This window comes from Macadamia integrifolia, chromosome 5, assembly GCF_013358625.1.
Source record: "Macadamia integrifolia cultivar HAES 741 chromosome 5, SCU_Mint_v3, whole genome shotgun sequence".
Taxonomy (NCBI): Eukaryota; Viridiplantae; Streptophyta; class Magnoliopsida; order Proteales; family Proteaceae; genus Macadamia; species Macadamia integrifolia.
The window spans coordinates 24198252-24215222 of NC_056561.1; the positions used below are offsets into that span (position 1 = coordinate 24198252).

A 16971-nucleotide genomic window follows, 5' to 3' on the forward strand; every position below is an offset into this window, starting at 1 on the left:
GAGACAAAGAAATGCCCATCTGAAACACATACTAAGCTAGAAGAATAATGGCAAACAACAGCTATCCATTAAATATTCTAACAAGGGAAGAACCAAACAAAAAGATACATGATCACAACAGCTACAGATTAAGGCCTACCTAACCACTCTACTGATCAGAATTCCTATCTGATAAATACTCAATGAGTTTACAAGCAAGTCAAAAACAGGAGGTTCCAATAGTTGCTGAAGTTTATGTATCACAACCAAGATCAAAGTTTGAAATCTGGTCAGTAAGAACCTCACTGTGACTAAATAGAATGGGAATCTTTGATTATCCTGAAGGTAAAGATATGTTTATGTCAGTGTTTGAATTCCTCGAGTCCTGCATGGAGTGCATAGGTGCCCAGTTGTCTCCTCGGAATGAAGAACCAGTAGCAACATCAGACTTCGGAGTTGCATTACGCTGCCCCTGTCCGCCATAGCTCTCCTCCATCTCTGCACTAGAAATAGGAATGGTAGAGTTTGGTGTACCGGCAGATGCATGATCTGTCTTTTGCTTCTTAGGCTTTAGTTCCTGTTGGGTGCTTGGCAGAAAGCTGCCCACCACAACCTAATAAAATCATAAATATCAGGGAAATAGAATCACTAATAGTCAAAAAACGATAGATAAGGTGGCCAAAAGCAATTGCATTTTGCTTAAATTAAACTACCTGTATTGGGCTGGCAGCTACTAGTAGACCAGCAACTCCTCCCCCTAAAACACGACCATCCGGACTCGCCAATGAGACGCTCATCCCACCAGACCTGCTCCTAGTTCCTCCACTCTCAGAAGGCATGAATGATCCAGATAAGGAGAGTATCTCAAAACGACCCTAAAAGAACACCAACAAGAAATAGACAGCTTCTCAGAGAAATGCCAGCAAAGTAAGTGTCAAAACATAATAAGACAAGGAAAATAATTCGCAATTTGCAACAAGATATGATGCCAGGTCACATCTAAGTGTATCAATATTCCAAAACTGGATCCGAAATGAGAAATTCAAAACTTGAAGTTCGAGTTTTCATAAATAAGTAGCCAAAACCAGACTTGAGACTCGACAAAGTAACGAACCAAGGCAATCAGGTTTTCAAACTTTGCCTTGGAAAACAACATCAACAGAACACCTAAACTGCAGTTACCATTTACCAAAGCACAAGACAGACTCAACTGCAGTCACCCATGAAAAGAAGTTGCCGCCAACATTTTTTTCAATCCAATGGAGAGAAACCTTCCCCCACAAAAAGCAACTGTCAAATTCAAGATAAGACTTCCACCAGACATGATAGTTCTAAATTTTATTGGCTAAAATTTAAACCTACACGATATCAACCAACTGGAACATCATGGAAACCAACTATATGATATCCAACCAGCTCCATGAGAAGTCAGAAAGACAATTTGACATATTCTTACTTCCAGGCTGAATCTATTAGAATGTTTACATTGCTCCATTATGGGGAGCCACACGATAACCAAGGAACTACTACTCCACAAGAATCCAGGGCTGCCTATTCACAGAGATATGATTGGAGTCCATCATAGACCACTTATTCCTTAATTTGCACAGGTAAAGTTTTCCAAAGCTTTCAGTATCACTCATCTTCATAGTATACCCCAACATGATTGATTTGCAAAAACAAACTCTATAAGACAAGGCAATGAATATGTTCCGAGGAACCAGAGCAACCATACATAAGGCACCTGTATCCCAAGAAAGTACTAAACCCTCTTTGCGCGTCTCCTCCTTCCAACTTGTTCCTAATTTTCAAACTAACCCTTTTTTTTTTCTTTTTAATAATCAATAATCTGTTATGAGAAAATCCAACATAAGAATTTTATCTTTACAGTGTTGAAGGACTCCGTCCTGTACAATGGTACCATGTACAAAATGACAAATGGGGCTGAGGTGAACTTAGGCATGTCCACACCACAAGAGGTAATCGTCTGGAATATGTGCAAGTATAGAAAAAATGGAAATGTTTTTAGCATATTGTAAGTGATAACCAAACCTTAATACATCTATTGTGCTTTCAAATTGATTAGAGAAAGTTCCAATCACAGTTGGGGATGGGGGTTGTAGTTCCAAGCACTTCCACAAAATAGTTCAACAAGATTTGTTATGGAAATGGAATGGGTGACAATAAAATAAGGGAGTCTTATAATGCACAAGCAATGTTCTGGGATCTCCCCTCCTCTGTGCTTAGGACTCACTCCCTTTCCTGAGGGATGATCCTCTGTCTTTTCCTCTCTCCCTCACCCCCCCCCCCCTCTTTAGGGGCTTTGTATGGATTTTTCTTCTTCTTTGGTAACGAATTTTTTATTCACCCAACGAAAAAAAAAAAAAAAAAAAAAAAAACTAGATGTGAAAATCCATGCTCACTAGGTTGTAAACATAAACCATAGGATGTGGAAAACATAAGTGCACACAATAGTACAAATCAAAAGGTTGCCCAAGCCCAAATGTCATAAACTAGAATTGCCAAATATATTACCCATATAGCAGATGATAAGAACACATGTTGCTTTAATATGTCAATCTGAAAGGTTCTACTGTTGCACGAGTCAAAATCCAAAGAGTATTATTATGACATCGACTGTGCTGATTCAAATCAGCATTTTTAGGATTTCCACAAGTATTTGAGATATGTTTATTTCAAAGACATCTTCAGTGTCTTCCTAATGAATGTCATGCTTGATAATAAACATGATTTTTAAGTGTTTCCCTCGCCTGAATGAACCAAGGATCACTCCGGCACATTAACTTATTTCGGCTAGAGTATAGCCTCAAAAGGAATTAGACATCTGCAGTACCTCATTAGTCATATAGCATCCAAGTGAAGATTCATTTCAAGCATACATAGAAATTTCTTACTTTAAAATGATTTTGAAACCAAGGCATGCCGCCTTCACAAACTGAGAATATATTGTAGTTATCCATGATTTCCATTTCTGGACAAACTTCAAATGCTCAAACAGTGATGCAATTATGTTATGGAAAAGGCAGAGCAAAAGCAATGTTCCATGTGTTGATTTTGAAAAGGTGTGCCAATCAAATGGGAGAAGCAATAGAAACAAAAAACCTCTCCCAGATTGGGGCATGAATGGACAATGTCCTTGGAATCACCAGTTCACGACATTTGGGAGTAATCTTACTATCCCAAATGGCCTATCAGGGCGCATACTTTTATCTCTAAACTGTAAGTTTTATTTCAGAACAAGCTTCGACAAGCCACCAGCAGAAAAGGGGAAGAGAGGTATAATCCTTCATTTCATCTCTTAGTACATTTCACATTAAAAGGTATTTTCAATCAATGAGTTATTGAAGAATGCCTACCTATCTGTACCAAAAAAGGAAAAGGGAAAATGTGCTCATGTTTCTTTTAGTGCTATTACCAAGCACAATAAATTGGGCCACCTTGTAACATCTGACCAACCAAAGAAAACTGCCTCATAGTCCGCTAGGAATGAACAAATTAGAACTAATTTAGGAGTAGCTTCGATACATGACAAGTGGCGAGAAAACCATTTGAGCAGGCATGGACATGTGCAACGGAGACCTTTGAGTGCTCCACTACGGAGGGATGATTTGATTTAGATCAAAGGAGCTAAAATAGCCAAGAGTAGGCCTAAAATGACTAAGAGAAGTGGTGAAGAAAGACATGCATAGCAATGGGACTAGTAACAAGTATGGTTTTGAATAGAGCAGATAAGAGAAAAAAATCCATAAAGTTGGTATAGGGCTTAGTTGAGTCTGCTAGGAATAGATGAACAACCAACCCCTTATGCTTGGACCTTGGTCCTTTGAATAATGACAACAATCAAACAAAGTATATACCATTTCAAGAAACATGGGGATAATATCGCACCTCATATGTCAAAGTACCCCCAGAAGAATCAGGCTGACGAAGAGTAACATTTGAAATTGCACCGTTTGCCGAAAGAATACAAATGGCTCGAGGCCCTTGCTGAGAAAATGATATAATCTTCATTGTAACATCCTGAAACAACAAAATGGCCAATCAATAATGAAACAAACACGCAACAAGTAAACCATTTGAAGGATGTCTAAAAAGATTCTTCAAATATCTACAGGTGAAATAGAACGTGTTCGCAATTAGTTTGTTTTGTTTTTCCATAGGAAACAGGAAATTTCTTCAATATGTGATGGAAATATTTTTGTTTCTTAAATGTAGCGAATTGAACCATATTGGGATGATGTGACAATATTGCTCATATAATCCCAATAGGAATACTACTGATCAGGAAAAAGGAACTACTCAGGAGCCAGTCATGAATTGAAGAACCTGTTGGTTGTCATTTCATAGAACCATTGCTACAACCACATGTGGACGGGACTGCTCTAAAGAATAGACCCTATGTACTTAAATTACGAAGGTGATCTTTACCACCAACACAACCACCCCCCCCCAACCCAAAAAAAAAAAGCCCACAAAGCTAACCACTTACGTAGTCTTGGTTTTTTTTTCAAGGGCAATCCTGATATACCACAATGATTGAATGCCAAAAACTTAAAGTCAAATACGCAGATACCTACTCTTGGATATGGAATCTCTATACAGTAGATCTGTCTTATCCTGCTTTTCCAATCCAACAAGGTATTTTCTATGTTACAATGAACATATGGACCATTAGTTCCTTCTACCACTAACAACTAATGCAAGAAAACCGACAGCTGACAGTTTGATTAGCAATAAAATATTAATAAATAATCGCAGCATATCTCCAAAAGAACTAAAAAATGAAATGTGAGGGGATCAAGAAGATGAAGATGTGCACAAAGAAAAATTATTCAATTAGCCTGGCGTTCTCTGAGAATAAAAAGCAATGACACCTGACAACTAGCCTGCAGTTCCTATATACACATTTTATTCTTAATGTCACTATAGTAGCTATTTCCATTGAGAGATATTCAGAGTATTTGTTAAATGAAATAGCTAAATAAGGAAATGAGAACAACAAATGAATGAATAAATTTCAGAACTTCATCTGGAATCATACTATCAGATGTTAATAAATAGCACAATTTAAATCTGAACGCATACCTCACCAGTAGCAACAGTGATCACATGGGGAGTGAAATTTGCCCCAACAGAACATGACACCCACTCACCTGCATGAACATTTTTAAAGACATTATGAAATACAAACTGAAATTTTCCTGCCTCATAAGAATTTTTTCTGACATACGGCCTCGATAAGAAAATTTCAGCCTTTGAGCCAATTCTATCATGTAAAATGAAGAATGTTAAGATATGTGCCACGACAAAGGGAGTGTCTCTATCGTGGTTTCCTTTATTATAAACTTGTAAATACAATTGTAATCTGAATACGAAACTAAACCTAGTCTAAACAGGAAACTTACTTAGACTAGGAAACTGACAACTAACTTCTACGACCAATCAAAGTCATAAAACAATAAAGGAAACCATGATAGAGACATTCCCTCTATCGTGGTACATATCTTTACACTCCCCCCCCCCCTCTCAAGCTGGAGTATACATATCAAAAGTTCCAGCTTGGAACAACAAGGCATAAAGCAATAAAGGAAACCACGATAAGGACACTCCCTCTATCGTGGTACATATCTTAACAAAGAAAATATATTGATGCGATAAAGCAGGCAATGAATTCAAGGTGGCTAGGCAACACTTCAGTGTCCCCCCCCCCTTCCCCCACCCGAGGCCACGGTGCACAAAATGACTAGGCAATGCCCAACCAAAAATAAATAATTCCTACCTAATTCATATAAGCAACCGAATGCTATAATTAGACAATGAAGATATGTATCTAGAGGATTCAAAAATTAAAATGGTGCTGCATTCATGCCTCTCCAAGCCTAAATGAAAGTGTCATATGACTGCCATGGAATTGTGTAGCTGAAATTACTATTTTATCCCCAACTAAAGAGATAAACAATTATACATAATGGATTAAATCAAGCGGGGAAAGCATACTGCCTAGCATTTACAACAACAACGACAACTCAGCCTTTTCCCAAGTAAATGGGGTCAGCTATAGGAAAATTTTACATAATGCAATTGAAAATGTCTTAGCTGGCCAAGATGATTGATTAATTGTTGCCAGACAACACTTTAACCACACTGAACATTAAAATTTCTTCAGGAAATTACTAGACTTGCACATAAGTTGACATACAACCATGTCTTCAATGATGAAGAGGGGACACAAGGAATATCATCAACAAAAGACATAAGCCTCAAGGCAAGGAGCGTAAACCTCAGGAACAAGGCCCTTTAATAAATATTAATATTAAATAAATAAATACAAAATATTATTTAAAACAAGTTTCAAAATTAATAAGTAAAATAGAAGGAACATAATTCACATTTTTGGGGTGTAAACTTGAAGTTAAGTCTCATGGTTTTCCTTGGTGCTACACTTGAATCAAGACTAGCTTTCCTCACATGGCTTTAAAACATTGAATACAAAATCTACATGCTAGCAAATAGACCAACCATGTCAACTTTAACTTATAATGTGACATTCAACAAAATAAAGGTCACCCCCACAATTTTGGATGTATTCACTACAATCTTGCAAGATCATGAGCACATAATCCACCTAATCACAAAATAAGTGACATATCAAGAGTTCTGGTTTTGTGCAAACTACTTGGCAAGTCCGTTTCTGCCGGTTCAAGGAACAAACACTATTAAATGACTCACATAAAAGGAAACCTATCTAACCGGCACAAGAAAGAACACTTATTAAGATGGAACAATGTCAACTGTTAAAACCCTCAACCAGTTCATGGGCTTCCCAGACGAACATTCAACTAAAACTAATATGTGCAAAATACATGCATATGCCTACCATTCTACTATGTGAAAACATACTAAAACCATTATACCGCATAGCAAATTGAAAAAAAAAGTTACCCTAACAAACCGGTTTCATTTAGGGATTCCAATTTACAAGCTTCAAACTTTATCACGTATGAAACATACCAGAAAACAGAGAAAGCATAATTTGGGCCGACTCCTACGATGCCAACTCAAATTTAAAACCTAAATTTTTATACATCACATGATTCAGAATTACAGATGACACCAATATCTCATCCAATTACAAATAAAACAGTCAACCTAAATTTCTTTCAGAAATAATATTCAACGAATCAAACTATTAAGTCTATCCTGAACTTATCTGATTCAGAAGAAAAAGTTAACCAGCAAACAAGTGCTTAAAAAGAATTTAATGATAAAACGGGGAAACAAGGATCAAAACCGCATGCAGGTCTTTCAAATACGGAGCTTCCATCACTTGCAATCGAAAAGTTCACCTTTATTCTGGATTTATTAATGAAACAGGGAAACAATGATCAAAGCCACATGCAGGTCTTAGAAATACGGAGCTTCCATCGCTTGCAATCGAAAAGTTCACTGTACAACTTGCCAAGTACTGCATGCAATAAATAAAGACCCAGAGACCATGGACAAATTTGGAACCACTCCGATGGGTCACTATTTTCTGCAAGAAAATCGGTTCGAAACACTCAGTGAAACTCTCGAAGCCAAAACCGCTATCTTTTGACATTTTTTAAAAGATCACCCTCTAGTGATACTCATGCCCTTACCCTAAGAATAAGTTTCACAAAAAGGCAAGCAAGTAGCGGACCTTAGCCAGAAGAGGAAGATTCCTCGTTAACCCCACGAAACCCCACCTCATTTCAGAACCACATTTCTTTTCAGATCTGAAGAAGGACATACCATGCAAGGTCCCACATCAATCACGGCAGTTACATCTAAACCTCAAATGTAGACCTTGCAAGTGAAGACTAAACCACTAGTTAACAACATAAACCAGATTCAAACCACGGGACTACAGAAGAAATCAACAAAGCATATACAAACTAAATTAAGATAAATTACCCACTCTAGATGTATAGCAACAGATACAAAATCCAGAGGAACATCTAAAATTTAGATGTGGGTATCAGAAACAGAAATCTTTACCCATATTTTCCACTTCCATTCTCTGTTGCTGCTGTTGCTTGAAGAAATTAGGCCGCCCTCTACCCCGCTTGTTGTTACCGGAAAAATCGCCAGTTGGTGGTGCCGGCGCCGAAGACGAAATCGGCATTGGCGATAATGCTAGAGAAACTGCGCCATCAGGTCCATATTTTCTGGGTCTACCTCTCTTTTTCTTCACTGTAGCTCCTGGCAACGCCACGCTTACTTGTGATGTTCCAACTGGAGTTGCTGCCGCTGGTGGCGCTGCTGGTGGTGCTGCTGCAACTGTTGCAGCAGCAACTGAGTTAGGGTTCTCTGTTCTTGCAGCCACATGGAAGTTGGGATGAGCATCTGCCCCCATAACTGCTACTCCGGTACTCATACCTTCCCTTCCTTCCATACATAGATTCCACTAGAAAACCCTAAACAACACTCACCCAAAAACCCAAAAAAAATAACAAAAATAAATTCAATCACACACTCAACACTGTAAGAACTCTCTTCACACCTCAAGACCAGCACTACTAACCAAATAAAATCAATTAAGAAAAAATAAAGAAAACCCACAAAAAATAACTAAAATGCAAAACTGAAAAGTGATTACAGGGGGGGGAAAAATGAAAAGCTACTTCGAGTTCAGGAACTGGAGATCCTCTTTGATTTTCAAAGAACATAACTTGCGATTTCTCCAGTCAAACTCACTCCCAGTAACAGAGAGTCCTCTTGTACTGGAACTATCGCCATTAGGAGCAGACAAATAACTTTAATGGCGCCGCCTGATCACATTAAAAAAGTATCATTTTCTTCTCATGCATCACACTAAGAAGTAAGAACTCACAAACAGAAAAAAAAACCCAGAAAAAAAAAACTTTTTTTTTCTTACTTTCACTTCAAATTTGTTCTCTCTGTATAAGATCACGAAGACTGGTTTTCCATTGTTCAAAAACCGCTACTGGTTTTCAAAGCTGTCCAAACGGCTTTCCGAGAAAAACAAAAAAAAGCTGAAAATTAAAATCAATTTATAAGCAAAGCCAACATTTAATATTATCCGAGATTTTAGCTAAACCAATATTTTAATATATAATCCGAAATACTATACGTTTTGATTAAGAAAATCCTTGAAGTCCGAAGAAAAAAATTTATTAATTCATTATTTAAAAATTAGCATTAACGAAAAATACCATATAAAATTTTTTTAATTGAAAGTTAGCAAAAGGGTTTCTATTTTTTTATAATTTCCATTTTAAAGCTGGCAAGGTAACGTTAAAGACCCGCTCTTTTTCCTACACTGACCTGCTCTTTGTCTTTTTTGGCAATTAAAAAAAAGCATTTCATTTCCATATACCCTCCTAAGTTAGGAAAATTACAGAAATACCATTAGTTTTTGTAGGTGGAGACCATACTTTGACAAGTGTTCGTTACATGTCTCACCTCTCTCTCTCTCTCTCTCTCTCTCTCATATGGTGCTGCTCTAGTGAGCCTGCTCATAAATTATGGACCCACTTTTGGACTGGAAAGTTGTTGTGGCCTGTGGGTGTTGCTAATATCAATAAACTAACACAATATTAAGCTTACTTTGTTAAGTAGAAAATGGTGGTGCAAAAATCCTTAATTTAACTTGTTAGATTCACATTAAATTTTACGAACTTAATTCTTATTATAGTATTATACCTGGTGGATTTGTATTAATGGGATCAAATACTCAACATTTCACTTATGAGCCCTTCAATGTTTCTTTCTCCTAAGATGAAATAAAAAAAATAAAAAATAAAATGAGGGGGAAGAGTTTTTTATCTGGGAGAATGGCTTCTCCATCAATACAGGGTCAATAGGAACAAACCTGGAAGCATCAATAAGGTGAGCATTTTCACCTTTCATGGGAGGGCGATGTGGTCATTATGTCCGACTTTGTGTCTGGTGAGTCTGTTCGCAGAACCCACACTCTTGGACATAGTTTTTTTTTTTCTTATGAAAAAAAAAAAATGAAAGCTCAATCGAGTTCTTGCTTATAAATTATTCAATCACCTTATATTTTTTTAATTTTTGTCATATTTGACAGCATGAGAATTTAATTGTCAAATACTACATTAGGAACTTGACACCTTCTTTGAATTGTTTATTGTCTTATTTAAAAATAATTTGAGAGTGATTTATCATTATATCACTATTAAAACATGTCATTATCTAACACATTTTCAAATATAAATGTGAAAGGACAAGCTTTTACCTTCACTATAAGAAGAAAAAAAATGTTTTATAATATAACGGCAAATAATTACAAATGTCTATAATAAATTCCATATCTATCTTGTACTTGACATTTTATTACTTACGCTTGGTTATATGCCTTAATAGAGCTTCATCTTCCTTGGATTGAGCAACAATCTCTACTGTATATGACATTTGATTGCTTAAGTTTGAGCATTCTTCTTGCTGAAGCTTCAAAGTTAAGTTATCTAGAGTTTGGTGGTCGCATCCACCTCTTTTCATTATAAATACATGTCTTTTTTTGATAAAGGGATTCTCCATTCCTGATTTTTGTTAATAAAATTTAGTCTTATTGTTTAGAAAAAAAATTAATAAATTACTGCCAATCACTACTATTTTCCCACTCAATATTTGACTATGAGACTCTATGGGAATTTAGAACAATTTCAAAACTATTATTAGTATTTAAGCCAGTGCGATCTAATCCTATCTATTATTTGAAGAGTTATGATTGATTTGAACCAGGTCATTAATGAAACGTTAAGACCAAATCCGAAGGAAGTACTCTCCTCAATGAATGATATCCTCCATGATTTCTTGAAATAAATCAAATTCAATAAATTCTATTACTTAAATCATCTCTTCTAAATGAGGTACAAAATACAAGTCTATTAAGCAATAGAATTGAACTATTATGAACCAATTAAGTTAATTTAGCATGTATGTGGGAATCATTTATAACTGTGGTAGGGGACACCACTATACAATACAACAATAGTCCTTAAATTTTTTTTTGGTAAGTCTTTAATAGCACTCAACTAATCCATGTAATCTTTAGTTACTTGATCTTTTTTTATGCTATTGTCCTTTTTATTTTTTTATTCAATTTGTATTTTGAAATTAGTCTAAGATAATTACTTTCACATGCTTACTTCCTCTTCTTTATGTGGGGGAGTGTGCCCCTATGCCCATACACGTTAAGGCATGAAATGATCAATCCACCCCCACATAAAATGGAAAATGAAGTCTATGTTGATACTTCTTTGTATACTCTTATTAGTCTTTGAGCACGTGCAGGAATTGCATCCCCCCACATAAAATACTTCCCCTTAATTTAACTATTTTTTATTTGTGTTATAAAATCAATATTTTATTATTCCTATTTATGTATAAATTAGTTTAAAGTAATCATTTTCCAACAGGAACTCCCTCTTTTTTACTTGCCGCACCAATAGCTCTTTTAGAAAAGATATCATTTTTTAACATGAAGGTTTGTGAACTTTTTTTCTTTTTTGTTAATCAAGGTGTTTGGGTCAACTTACGTGCAACTTGACTAATATTCGGAGATTCTAGTGCAACAATCCACCGTCATGTTCTCTATTTAAATTGCAGATACACAAATAGATAATTGAATATGAGATCATGTACCTATCTACATAATCTCAAATTCGTTCTAACCATCTAGATAACCCACGGGTGGATTCCATGACCTATTATCTTCATCAAAAGAAAAACATATAAAAGAAAAATTGCACTCTTGCCGTCATGGAAAAGTTCTCCCTTTAATTTAATTAATTATGAGTTATTGGATGCTTACTCTCTCGTTTTTTTGTATGAAAATAACTTTACGACTTTGTGAGTTATTGGATGCTTACATCCTATTTTTCGGTATAAAACTATAATTTAATTAATTTTAAATTAATGACTTTCTAGTTGCTTGTGGAGAAATGATAAGATACAACTCTATGAGAACAAATATTCTTGAATATAGCCTTTCCCTCACACAAAGCCTTTCACATACTTTATTAATTAGGTGGGACCAATTCCATATAACTTGTCTAGTCCAAGGCCGACACATATGGACGTTTATTACCCACACTATATAGCTTATCCCTCGTTAAGAAAAGAACAAACAAGATTAGAACCTCAACTAAACCCTCCAAATCTCCAATTAAAGCGAAGAATTCTCCCCCATCAATCACACTAATACCCTTATGTTCTAGTGGTCCATCATCAGACCTCTTTAGACCAAAAAATAGCCTTTTACTTGACTTTTATGTATGTGCTTCCCAGCAACTAATTAATCCTTAGGTTTGATGGCTAAGACTTGTTTAGACCATCTAGTGGAGTTGATTTCTTGTCTGACCCTATTCTCTAGTGTGGATCCTACTAATCGGATGGATCAACTTCTCATGGATTAAGATATTGTGGTCGGATTAGATCCTTCGACTTGGGTTATGTTTGGGGGGCAAGAAATTAATAGAAAATTAATAAACACATGATAAGACAGAAAAATAATATAAAAAGTTTGGTCCAACTTCTTATCATCAGAGTAGTAAGTAAGTTTTAATCTTCTTTTAATTTCTCTGTTGTCGTATTCTCTAATATTTTTTAAACAAATGTGAGTAAGGGTTTTCCATGTAAACTAAAAATGGATTTTTTATTGTTCAAGTTATTTTCATTTATGTGAAATGATAATATTTACCATTTTCGAGAGGAGGGAAAATGTGCTATTCTAAAAGGTAAAAAGTAAAATATACAAATTTTTTTTCACCAGCTTTGATAGTAAATTTGAGTGATGATTGTCTACTGTAGATGCGGTGATGCAGTGGTGCAACGAACATTGGACGGTCGAGACGACATCAGCACATGCCCCGATGTGGTTCTAGCCATTGGATGCTTGCCGCATCCGCACCAGTGGATGTTTTCACAATAAATCTACCCCTTCAAATTCAAAAAACAATCTACCCTTGAAAAGTGAATTGATTTTATGTGAATTTCTCACATTTTTTACAAAAAAATTTTAATTTTTTCTTGCATACCAAATATATAGCCTAAGTTATTATTATTATTATTATTTAAACAATAGCCAATGTTTAGGATGCATAGAACAAAGTTCAAGGAAATGGAATTGACAAAGTCGATTTCAATCGATTCAAAATTGACCTGAATCCTAAAAGTATATTTTAGACCAATCAATCAGCAATAATCGGATTCAGGCTCAATTGATCTTATTTATATTTTTTAAACATAATATATAACTATCAATAATAATCCATCATTGTTCTACTTTTCACTAATTTATTTTTAGAATTTCTTACAAGAGTAATGTAAGAAAGAATCTGCACACTACTCCAGTAAAAGGTTAAAAATAATATCACTAATCTCGAATCTATATGCTACTCACATGGTCAAACTAAGATGGAGTAAATACAAATTCATTGTATATATATATATATATATATATGTGAAAAATGGTATAAAAGAATCTATCCAAAGACAACCTGAAATTTTTTTTTTTTTTTTTTTAAATATGAAGACTTCTTTGCATGGGGCAATCAGTGGGGAAGAAAATTTGTTTTCAAATATCCGTCTTCACAGTCAGAATTTAGCACGTGAAGATTATGGGTTACCATATCCGACGGTGAGAATTAGGATAGGGAGAAATCACAACTAAGCAAGCGATTGGTCCCACCACGTGTCAAATTGACAAGATCTGACCAGTGGGAGTTAGGACGGTTCCGTCGTTACCACTTAGAATCCGACAGGTATGCTGATACTGTTATATTTGACCCGACAAATGAGATGGGGAGCGCGAAAAGGATATACTGGAAATTCGAAACTGCAAAGTAGAATGGCAGTTCCGTAATTAAGTGCAATACAAATGGTGCTTTCACTGAGAGATTGAGTTTGAGGCAGGAATCCTTTCGCTTTGATTGCTTCGCGGCCACGTCAACCCGGTACCCCTAGTGGGTAGGACCCACATATGTACGGCGCGCAGTTTCGTGGACGGTGATTGACTGCAGATTTTCATAAAAAAAAATAAAAAATGACTACAGATGACGTGGCACGTCCGACAAGAAAAAGAGTAAGAGAGAGAGGGAGTGGGGAGAGAAGCTACTTCGACTTTTCGTGTTGTCACCTCGCAGCTATCTGACTATCTGAGGATGGGAGGACCTGCGGTGGATTTGCTTCTTCTGAATAAGAAAGCGGTGACATCACCAGCGGGTGACCAAGTTAAATCACCCGATCTAATCATTTTGTGGGAAAGAGTATCTAAGGATACTGATGTAATTAAACATTGAGAATATGCCATATTAATTACCCAAAAAAAAAAAGAATATGCCATATTACTTTAAGTTTTCGTTTTAATATTTGCCATGTGAAAGTATATGGGAATATTTTAAGGTTAAAGAGTCAACAAATATTTCTGTGGTACAATCTTAGTTTAAAAATGATAAAAGAAGTGAAAACAATTAAAAAAAAATAAAATATGTCATTTTATATTTATTTTTATTTAATGATATTTTAAAATTTGTATTAAAACTGGAATTCAAAGTTTGAACCACTTTTTTTTTATATATTTTGTCATTAAATATTTATTTATTATTAAATGCATGTATGGTCTTCTATCATGAGAAGTAATCTATGTCTTATCAAATGATAAACATCAAAGCATCACACTTCATTATAAATAATAACACTAAAAAAAAAAAACAATTTTACAAATTACTTATACGTAAATCTTTTTTTTTTTTTTGGCACATGAAATCATAGTTTTAGTTCACCATATTAGATAAGGTATTAAATAGTTTTGAAATAAAAGTAATATCAACCTGTGACTTCTACCATGATGGATGACAACTACAATCAACTTAGAAATTTATCGATTGATCGTGTTGGTCAATTTTTCCCTCAAGCATAGATTTTAATCATGTTATGCTTTTTCCGTGTCTTATCCAATGATCGATATATTTTTTTTTATAAAATCAATGATCATTATCGATTAGGTATCAGTGTAGAAAGTCTAGAGATCGATGCCAATTTCAAAAACCATACATGAAATTGAGGGAAAGAATCACCAGCGGGTGACCCAATAATGAGAAGTGAATAGGGGCATATCCGAAATTCTGAGCCTTATTAGGTGCAGGAAGAATTTGTTCGCTCATTCTCTGTCAAGTGACAACTGAAGTGAGAGAGAGAGAGAGAGAGAGGGTAGGTGTCCAATCATGTGGCGCCTGTTGCTAATGATTGTCACTAGTCTCCCATTTTACAGTTCGGAGTCCGGACCAACATGGCTGCATCATCAGCATCACTGGGGGGATCTCTCCCATGTGGGTCTCACAAGTCACCACCCACCCACTCAACGACCCACCTTGTCCTTGCTCACTGCGCATACCTTTTATCTTTTCAAAGAAAAAAAAAAAAGTTATCTCTAAGCCGATTGATAGGTAAGTTAGCATCTGAAATGACCTTATTGTCTCCTTAACGTTCAATGCCATTTTGTCACACTTTGTTGATCGTCTCCTCTATGTTATTTGTTCGAAGAACCTTAACTTCTGAAATTTTTTAAATTATTTTCTTAAATGTAACCAAGTATGCATCATAAGCTGTGACATAAGGTAAGACCTTGATTTTCCAGCTCTAGTTGGTATGTGGACTAAGACAATGACTACATCGTAGGTGCTAAGAGTTGACTTAAACTCCTCACTACAATGAAATATGGGTGTTGTTTTGTTCCACGGAGGTTTGAATTGAATAAAAGAGTGAAAATTTTGAAGCTTGATTTTTCAGCTCTAATTGGTATGTGGATTAAGACAATGGTTACATCATACACGCTTCAACTCTCAGCGTAACGTAATTTGGATGTTGTTTTGTTTCATCTAGGTTCAAATCGAATAAGAGAGAATAATTTCAAACTGGGATTTTTTTTTTGGTAACAATCACTCAATAAATTATTATCATTTTTAATAATATTTTTAGATGTACTATTTTGTATTTTCGCCTGAGATTCTCTAATTCATCACATATGTTTCTTCACTGCTTTCAAAACACCCCCGTGTGAGTAGCCACAAGGTGTGCCTAGTGGGAGTCAAACTTAGGACTTCCGAATTTACGACTCGTACCAAGTTTGTTGCTGATCAAGAGCGCTACCCCCTTTGGGTTCATCCCATGTGATCTGAATTGAACATAAAATCAAAAAAGTTTGAACAAGAGAGAAGAAAATGGGAGAAAATGAATGGAATACTATTAGGAACAAAATTTTCATTTGTGTACAGAAGCTTAAGGGAAAACCTTAAGTTCATGTGGAAGAGATCCACATTGTGTTTCCATTTGCCCAAGCTGATCTCAACTTGGAGACTGGCTACATAAATTGAAGCAAATACTGTCTCTGCAAAGACTAATCATTTCAGTAGGACATGCTAAACATGTTGAGGATTGATGTTTGTATTCTGTGTTTGGGTTATGGGCTGTCTTCGAAGGGGCCGTCATTAAAAGCCAGTAGGGAGGTTCAATGTATTCTCAATTTCCTAAATGTCTTGAATCTACTAGGTTTTGGAGCAGAAATGCCTTAAACCCTTGGCATGGAAGAAAGAAAAAAATGTTTAGAATTCATGTATAACAGTATACTACATATACATAATATAAATAACGAGGACAAGTTCAAAATACAAATGTAAGTATATATGGGGTTATATCCACAGGTAAGGCCAAGGTAAGCCCAGGCCTAATCCACTAAAATTTAGCTTTCCTAAAGTTTAGTGGATTGGGCCTAGGCTTATCTTAGCCCAAGATAGTGAGCCCGACCCTAGCTCACATAAACCTAATAGGCTTTCAATTGAATTTGGGTTGGCTCATTGCACGAAGAATGCGGCATTGAAGCTATAGCACATTTGTGCTCAATATAAAAAGCCTGCCGGTGAGTTTAAAAGGGGAAAATCTTATGTAACCAAAGTGGCAAATTCA

The 16971-nt window shown here is 35.6% G+C and overlaps 1 protein-coding gene across 2 annotated transcripts; it reads right to left on the reverse strand.

Moving 5' to 3' along the window:
- Positions 1–12: 12 nt before the first annotated feature.
- Positions 13–9043, reverse strand: LOC122079742 (AT-hook motif nuclear-localized protein 1-like). Of its 2 annotated transcripts, none has more exons than XM_042646449.1 (7): positions 8900–9043; positions 8646–8792; positions 8020–8438; positions 5086–5153; positions 3889–4020; positions 693–854; positions 13–592 (listed from the first exon to the last, which is right to left on the reverse strand). In XM_042646449.1, the coding sequence occupies exons 3-7, from the start codon at positions 8414–8416 to the stop codon at positions 314–316; spliced, it is 1038 nt and encodes a 345-aa protein (XP_042502383.1). In that variant the 5' UTR covers positions 8417–8438; positions 8646–8792; positions 8900–9043; the 3' UTR covers positions 13–313. The 2 variants fall into 2 exon arrangements, with proteins under 2 accessions (XP_042502383.1, XP_042502382.1); XM_042646448.1 differs by having other exon boundaries at positions 8621–8792.
- Positions 9044–16971: the final 7928 nt, after the last annotated feature.